At 44.8% G+C, this 8,596-nt stretch overlaps 1 protein-coding gene across 1 annotated transcript; it reads right to left on the bottom strand.

Annotated features, from left to right (window-relative positions):
• Positions 1 to 6,386: 6,386 nt before the first annotated feature.
• LOC119922676 (olfactory receptor 14A16-like) lies at positions 6,387 to 7,325 on the bottom strand. Its single transcript, XM_038742374.1, has one exon. The coding sequence runs from the start codon at positions 7,323 to 7,325 to the stop codon at positions 6,387 to 6,389; it is 939 nt and encodes a 312-aa protein (XP_038598302.1).
• Between the last annotated feature and the right edge of the window lie 1,271 nt (positions 7,326 to 8,596).

The following is an 8,596-nucleotide window of genomic DNA, read 5'->3' as shown; positions in this document are numbered from 1 at the left end:
ATAGCTTTTGACCTTGAGATGGCTAGTGCCCCGGGTCACCTTGGGAAAGGGTGCCAGGCTGTAGTAGATCAGTGAGGCAAAGTAGGAGGGAGTTAGCTGATTGACTGACTGAGTGCTTTAAAGGCAGTAGTAAGGAGTCTTCTCACTTTATTTCACCCAATTTTCCAGCTCTACCGGCTACCAGCCCAAGATGACAATCTGTGATCTCATCTAATAACGCCTCCTCAATCATCCAATCAATCAGTGGCATTTAGTGAGCACTTGCTGTGTTTAGAACACTGTACTAAGCAGTTGGCAGAGTACAATATAAGAGTTGGAAGACACGTTCCCTGTACACAAGGAGCACCCAGGCCAGATGGGGGGCACCTGGCCCCCTCCTACCTCACATCCCTTCTCTTCCTCTACAGCCCATCCCTCACACTCTGCTCCTCTGGCTCTAACCCCCGCACTGTGCCTCGTTCTCACCTGTCTCGCCGTCGACCCTTGACCCATGTCCTACCTCTGGCCTGGAATGCCCTCCCTCCACAAATCCGCCAAACTAGCTCTCTTCCTCCCTTCAAAACCCTAATGAGAGCTCAACCCCTCCAGGTAGCCTTCCCAGACTGAGCCCCCCTTTTTCCTCTTTTCCTCCTCCTCCCCTCCCCATCGCCTCCCTTCCTCTTCTCCTCCCCATAGCTCTTTCATATATGTGTTCATATTAATTACTCTATTAATTTTATTTGTACATATTTACTACTCTATTTTATTAATGATGTGTATATGCCTATAATTCTATTAATTCTGATAATATTGACACTTGTCTACTTGTTTTGTTTTGTTGTCTGCCTCCCCCTTCCAGACTGTGAGCCAGTTGTTGGGTAGGGACCATCTCTGTATGTTACCGAATTGTACTTCCCAAGCGCATAGTACAGTACAGAGTAAGCGCTCAAGAAATGCGATTGAATGAATGAAATACCCCAGAAAAAAATGTGTTGAACTGTAGAGGGGCAGTGGAACAGAGGTGAGGAGGAGAAAGCCCCTGGGAGCTACAAGGGTAGTGGGAACTGAGTCCCAAACTTCCCAAATCTCTGAAAGGGAAAGCCTCAAAGAGACCGCAAACTAATCTAGGTGGGTGAGTCAATCAATCAATCAGAGATTTTGATTAAACACTCTGTATCCAAAGCACTGTACTAAGTGCTTGGGAGAGGGCAATATATAACAGTCCTGATGAAACAGGCGGTGGGTGTGGTCTGGGGTCTGCTTGATGTAAAAAGTGACCTTGGGAGGAGAATGATCTACAGAATACATAATGATATTAATTATGGTATTTTTAAGCACTTACTATGTGTCAATCACTGCTCTAAGACCCGGCGTAGATACAAGGTAATCAGGTTGTCCAACGTGAGGCTCACAATTTTCATCTCCATTTTACAGATGAGGTAACTGAGGTAACAGAAAAGTTAAGTGTCTTGTCCAAAGTCACACGGCTGACAAATGGCGGAGCCGGCATTAGAACCCACGGCTTCTGACTCGCAAGCCCATGCTCTTTGTAGCAAGCCACTCTGCTTCTCTACATAGCAGCGATAGATACTGATAGAGCAATCAGCCAGTGCTATTCATTGAACACTCACTGTGTACAGAACACTGTACTAAGTGTTTGGGAGAGTACAATACAACAGTGTCGATAGAAATGTTCCCTGCACACAACGAGGTTACACTCTAGAGCAGAGAAAGTAAAGGAGGGAATTGATAGGTGTGAAATCTACTTCTGACTCCAACAAATTTGAATCTCCGAACTCTGTAATATTGTACTCTCCCAGGCACTTAGTACACATGGTACTAGCCACTGGAATAATTACTCTCAAAGGTCCAGGGATGGTTAACCATCCTGCACTAAACACCACGAAGCTGGGAGAGTAATGTGGTCCACAGAAGACAAAGCCTCATGGCCACGGCCCTAAATCACAAAGAGAAAACTACTCATTGGAGGGACAGGCTGACCTAGAGGCTGACAGGTTGACATGAGAGAGCTGTTCAGCATTTTGGGCTCCCCAAAGGATTCATTCCATGCACTGATGCAGCTTCTGGATGGAGAGCCTCCTCGCTCCTGGACATTGGAGGGAGCGGACCAGGGGGGATATTTATAGGGATGCTTTTGCCTGATGCGGGAGTTACTGGTTCCACCTGATGATCTTGGTTTTCAGTGGCGTGCATGACCTGTTCCTCCTCCTATTTAGACTATGAGTTCCATGTGGGACAGGGATTGTGTCCAGTCTGATGATTTGTATCCACCCCAATACTTAGTAAAGAACATAGTAAGTTCTTAGCAAATACCACTTTCATTATTAAGGGAGGAATCTAGTCTCACTTGTCTACAGGACAGAGTATTCTTATTGTTCCTCCTCCCGTAACCCTTTTCCATTCTCCATTCCCCCTCATTTTTTTTTGTCATAGAAGCTGTTAAACGCTTTCTATGTGCCAGGCACTGTTTTAAGCTCTGGGGTCGCTACAAGCTAATCAGGTGGGACACAATTTATATTGCACATGAGTTCACAGTCATAATCTCCATTTCACAGATGAGGTAACAGAGGTCCCGAGAAGTGATGTGACTTGTCCAAGGTCATACAGCAGACAAGTGGGAGAGTCAAGTTTTGAATCCGGGATCTCTGACTCCCATGCCCGGGCTCTTTCCACTGGACCATGCTACCCCTTTACCCAAGCACTTACTATTTGCCCAGCGCTGTACTTAGAGCTGATGTAGATACAGGTTAATCAGGCTATGAACACTTTGAGGGCCAGGGGCCCTTTCTAATTCTCACTGCTGTATTATTTATGGTATTTGTTAAGCCCTTACTATGTACCAGGCTAAGCACTGAGCACTGGGTATATACAAGTTAACCAGGTGACCCACACGGGGCTTACAATCTTAATTCCAATTTCACAGATGAAGTAACTGAAACACAGAGAAGTGAAGTGACTTGTCCAAAGCCACACAGCTGACTAGTGGTGAAACCAGAATTAGAACCCAAATCCTCTGACTCTCAGGTCCATGCTCTTCCCACGAGGCAAGACTGCTATTCTTTCCCAAAACTTAGCATACTGCTTGGCACATAGTAAGTGCTTTTATAACTTCTCAGACCACATAGTCATTAGCCACTACTGACTGGGCTCTGGACCAAACAGACCCCTGATTCCTGCGGAATATTGCTGGCCAACAGCTTCCAGGACTTTAGGGATCCTCCTTTTTTAATAGCATTTGTAAAGGGCTTTCTATGTGCCAGACACTGTTCTAAGTGCTGAGTTAGATAGAAGCTAATAAGGTCGAACACAATCTATGTTCACAAACCACAATCCTGGCTGTTTCCACTAGGCCATGCTGCATCTCAATAATAGAACACCTCATGCTATGAGCTACTTTAATAAAGATTAAACAGATGTTTAATGTTAATGTTAGAGAACTTAGCACAAAGTAGAATTTCGTATTCTTTTCCCATAGGTTCTGGAATAAATCCTAATTTAGAACATGTATTTACATGAGAAAATCAACCCCAAGGTAGATTAGGGTCAATTTGGATATTTTGATGATGATAATGTCATTTGCTAAGTACTTACCATGTGCTCTAACCCTTTATTATATCCCCCTCTAGATCGTAAGCTCGTTGTGGGCAAGGAATGTGTCTGTTAATTGTTTTATTGTACTCTCCCAAGTGCTTAGTACAGTACTCTGAACACACTAAGCATTCAGTAAAAGTGATTGAATTGAATGCCAAGCACTGGTCTAAGCCTGGGGTAGATACGAGTTAATCAAGATGGACACAGTCCCCGTCCCACGTGGAGCTCACAGTCTAAATAGGAGGGAGAACAGAATTGAAACCCACTTTACAGATAAAGACCCCCATTTCGTAGGTGAGGATTTTTGCTTCTCACTCAGTCCTCCAGATTATTTAAGAATAATTTAAAGAGATTCCCGTCCTCCACACCTCCCAATCCAACACCACAACTCTCCCCAGTGTCAAATGCCTCTTCCTCAGAAATCCTCCCCTGATTAGTTCACAGGAGCCCAATCTCTCCAGCCCATTGCTTTATACAGATGGCATTCCTAACCTTAGCACTTATGCATATTTTCATATTTTATGTAATGATTTATTCAGCTATTTTTCATCCTCATACATTTTTGCTACTACTACTAATAACTGTGGTATTGGTTACTCAATACCACAGTGGTATTGGTATTACTATGATATTACTATGTGAAAGGACCTGTTTTAAGCTCGGGGCATAGTTCTAAGTGCTGGACACTGTTCTAAACGGTGCCATTAATACCACAACCAATGTCAATGCTCTGCCATTAATGAACGTGTATCTAACCCAGCGTTTAGACCAGAACTTGACACATAGTAAGTGCTTAACAACTACCATAGAAATAAAACAAAACAAAACAAAATAAAAACCGTATGTGATCATTTGGTATTTACTGAGCATCTACTGTGTGCAGAACACTATATTAAGCATTTGGGAGAGTACAGTGTAAAAGACTTGATAGAGTTAGTATCAGGTTCCCTGCCCAGTGAGAGCTTTATGCCAAGCTACTGTGGTGGATACAAGCTCATCAGGATAGACAAAGTTCTTGCCCGACTTGGGACTCATAGTCTAATAGGAGAGAGAACAAGTATTGAATCCTCATTTTACAGATGAGGAAACTGAGACTCAGAGAAAGTAAGTAACTTGCTCAAGGTCACCCACCGGGTGATTGGCAGAGCTGGGATTAGAACCCAGGTCCTCTGACTCCTAGGCCCGTGCTCATTCCACTATGCTTCCCCTTTATTCATTCATTCAATCATTCATTCGATCGTATTCCTTGAGTGCTTACTGTGTGCAGAGCACTGTACTAAGCGCTTGGGAGAATGTAATGCAATAAACAGAAACTTTCCCTACCCACAACGAACTTACAGTCTAGAAGGGGAGACAGATATTAATATAAATAAATAAACTCCAGAGCACCGTATTAACCACTTGGGAGAGTAAATGCAGAAGACTTGATAGACACATGCCCTGCCCACAGTGAGCTTTTCTTTAAGGTATTTGTTAAGTTCTTATTATTTGCCAGGCACTGCTCTAAGCACTGGGGTAGATGGAAGATAATCAGTTTGCACGCAGCCCATGTCCTACATGCAGCTCACAGTCCCATATCCCATTTTACAGATGAAGCAACTGAGGCATACAGAAGTTGAGTGACTTGCCCCAGGTCACACAGCAGACAAATTGTGGAAGTGGGACTAGACCCCAGGTCGTTTTTCCTCTCAAGCCCGGGATCTATCCACTAGGCCACACTGCTTCCCCTGAGCTTAGATTATAGAGTACAGAGCTTGCCCCCTTCTACCATACCTGGCTCGTGTACTACAACACTTCACTCCTTCAATGCCTGGCTATTCACTGCACCTACTCACTGGTGTTTTAGAGGCAGTGTTTGACACATAGTAAGCGCTTAACGAATACCATCATTATTAGGTCCCATTGATAGCCAAAGGGACTAGAACATATTTCCAATGTTCTTTTGTTTATGGTTGTTGCTAATGGCTTACTATGTGCCAGGACCTATTTTAAGCTCGGGACATTGTTCTAAGTGCTGGATACTGTTCCAAATGGTGCCATTAATACCACAACCAATGTCAATGCTCTGCCATTAATGAACGTGTATCTAACCCAGTGTTTACACCAGGACTTGACACACAGTAAGTGCTTAACAACTACCATAGAAATAAAACAAAACAAAACAAAATAAAAATCCCAAATGATAGTTTGGTAACTTCCACAGATATGGGTTCCCCTGTAATGAGCGATCTTAGATTGTGAACACCCTCTGGGAAGGGGACTACGTCTTATTCTCATCTGTTTATTCTCTCCCAGTGCTTAGTACAGTGCCCTGAACACAGTAAGTGATTACTAAATATTATTACTACTACTATTGTTTTCAGGATTTTGTCTTATCCTGATCTTTTTGTCAAATGTCTAAGAAGATTATTTGCTCAGACGATCTCCTTTTTAATGGTATTTATTGAGTGCTTAGTATGTGGAGAGCACGGACCCAAGAGCTTGGGAGAGTACAATACAATAGAATTAATATGGATGTTTCCTGTCCCTAACAAGTCTTACTCTCTCTACTGTCAGCTTCTTTTGTGCAGGGAAGCTGTCTACCAATTCTGCTGAATTGTACTCTCCTAAATAAGAAATTAATTTATGAATCACTCAGTTAATAGCATTTATTAAGCGCAGACTGTCTAGAGTGTTAGGAATGCCAGGGAGGGAATGGAGGGAAGGGAAAGGGAAAGCTCTATACTGAGGACCATTTTGGCCAAACCCTCCCTGAAGGAGAGCTCTCTGTACACATCCACGGCAAAGAGAGACAGTCAGTTCACCCCGGAAATAAAGTGGGTATAAAAGATCTTCCTCAGGGCGGCCTTCATGTCCTTGTTCCACAGGCTGTAGATGAGGGGGTTCAGGGTGGGGGGCAGCACTGTGTAGAACACGGACACCAGCAGGTCCAGCGTCGATGGGGAGGATGAGGGTGGCTTCAGATGGGCAGACGCACTCGTGAAAATGAACAGAGAGACCACGGCGAGGTCAGGCAGGCAGGTGGAGAAGACTTTGGTCCGGCCCTCGATCGCCGGCATCTTCAGCACCGCCAAGAAGATGTGGACATAAGACACGAGGATGGATACAAAGCAGCTCCAAAATAAAATAAAACTGAGGACAAGAACACTGACCTCTGCTCGGGCTTCTCCAGGGCACATAAGTTTGAGCGAGTGGGGGAGTTCACAGAAGAACTGGTGGATGATGCGAGGGGCGCAAAAGTGGGAGGAAAAGATAGTGGCCGTGTGCATCAGGGAGTAGAGACCCCCGCTGAGCCAGGAGGCTGCAGCCATCTTCCCACAAACCTCTCGGTTCATGATGATGTCATAGCGCAAGGAGCAGCAGATGGCTGTGTAGCGGTCATAGGACATTGTTGTAAGGATGAAAACCTCTGAACCAGCAGAAAGAATGTATAAAAAGACCTGTGTAGTACACCCCAAGAAGGAGATAGATCTGCTGTTTGTCAAGGAGTTGAGGGTGGACTTGGGGACAGTGACAGAGATGAGGCAGAGGTCGAGCACGGACAAGTGCCTGAGGAAAAAGTACATGGGACTTTGGAGGCGCTGGTCAAGGGAGGTGATGATGATGATAAGGAGATTCCCCATCAGGGCCACCAGGTAGACCAGGAGGAAGAGCGCAGAGTGGGCCAGCTGCAGCTCCCGGAACTCTGAGAACCCCAGCAGGAGGAATTCAGTCACCATGGAGACATTGGCCATTTTCTACTTGGATTTCATGGGAACAACGTGGACAGGAAATGAGAAAGTGGATGAATGGAATCCATTTAAAATTCCAGCTGGATGCCCAATTTTAAATCATACTATTCCTCAACTTCTCATTCATTCATTCATTCGATCATATTTACTGAGCGCTTACTATGTGCAGAGTACTGTAAAAAAAGTTTGGAAAGTACAATTCAGCAATAAAGAGAGACAATCCCTGCCTACACCGGGCTTGCAGTCTAGAAGGGGGGAAAGACATCAAAACAAGTAAACAAGCATCAATATAAGTAAATAGAATTATAGATATGTACATACATATCTATATATAAAAGTGTTGTGGGGTGGGAAGCCAGGGGTAGAGCAAATGGAGCATGTCAGGGTGACGCGGAGGGGAGGGGGAGCTGAGGAAAAGTGGGGCTTAGTTTGGGAAGGCCTCTTGGAAGAGGTGAGCCTTCAGTAGGTCTTTGAAGTGGGGAAGTTTGATTGGTTGGCGGATTTGAGGAGGAAGGGCGTTCCAGGTGCTTAAGAAAAGACTTGGGCCAAGAGAAGCAGGGTGGCCTAGTGGAAAAAGCCCAGGCCTGGGGGTCAGAGGATCTGGGTTCTAATTCCCATCTACTCTGCATTTACTCCCTTGGATCCCTTGGAGGAATAATTCGTTCCTATGGCTTCAACTACCACCTCTATGCAGATGAGACCCAAATCTATATCTCCAGCCCTGGTCTCTCTCTCTCTCTCTCTCTCTCTCTCTCTCTCTCTCTCTTTCTCTCTCTTCAGTCTCACATTTCCTCTTGCCTTCAACACATCTCTACCTGGATGTCCTCCCACCACCTCACGCTTAACATGTCCAAAAAGAACGCCTTATGTTCCAACCCAAACCCTGTCCTCACCTTGACTTTTCCATCAGTGTTGGTGGCACCACCATCCCGTTGTTGGACATGGACTGTCTCTATATGTCGCCGAACTGCACTTTCCAAGCACTTAGTACAGTGCTCTGCACACAGTAAGCGCTCAATAAATACGACTGAATGAATGAATGAATGAATGAATACTTCCTGGCTCACAAGCCCAGTCTTGGCATTATCCATGACTCCACTTTTTCATGCAACCCACATATTCAATCCATCACTAAATCCTGTTGCTCCCACCTTCACAACATTGCAAAAACTTGTCCAAACAGCTACCACGTTAATGCAAATACTCATACTACCCTGCCTGTATTACTCCATCAGTCTCCATACCGTCCTCCCAACCTCCTGTCACTTCCCACT

Source organism: Tachyglossus aculeatus, unplaced genomic scaffold (genome assembly GCF_015852505.1).
Source record: "Tachyglossus aculeatus isolate mTacAcu1 unplaced genomic scaffold, mTacAcu1.pri scaffold_118_arrow_ctg1, whole genome shotgun sequence".
In the NCBI taxonomy this organism is placed as follows: domain Eukaryota; kingdom Metazoa; phylum Chordata; class Mammalia; order Monotremata; family Tachyglossidae; genus Tachyglossus; species Tachyglossus aculeatus.
The sequence above is the reverse complement of the archived record's forward strand: the minus strand, read 5'-3'. Positions and strand labels throughout refer to the sequence as shown.

Excerpts from the sequence above, each read along its gene's own strand:
- LOC119922676 (XM_038742374.1), bottom strand. The coding sequence starts at position 7,325 with ATGGCCAATGTCTCCATGGTGACTGAATTCCTCCTGCTGGGGTTCTCA.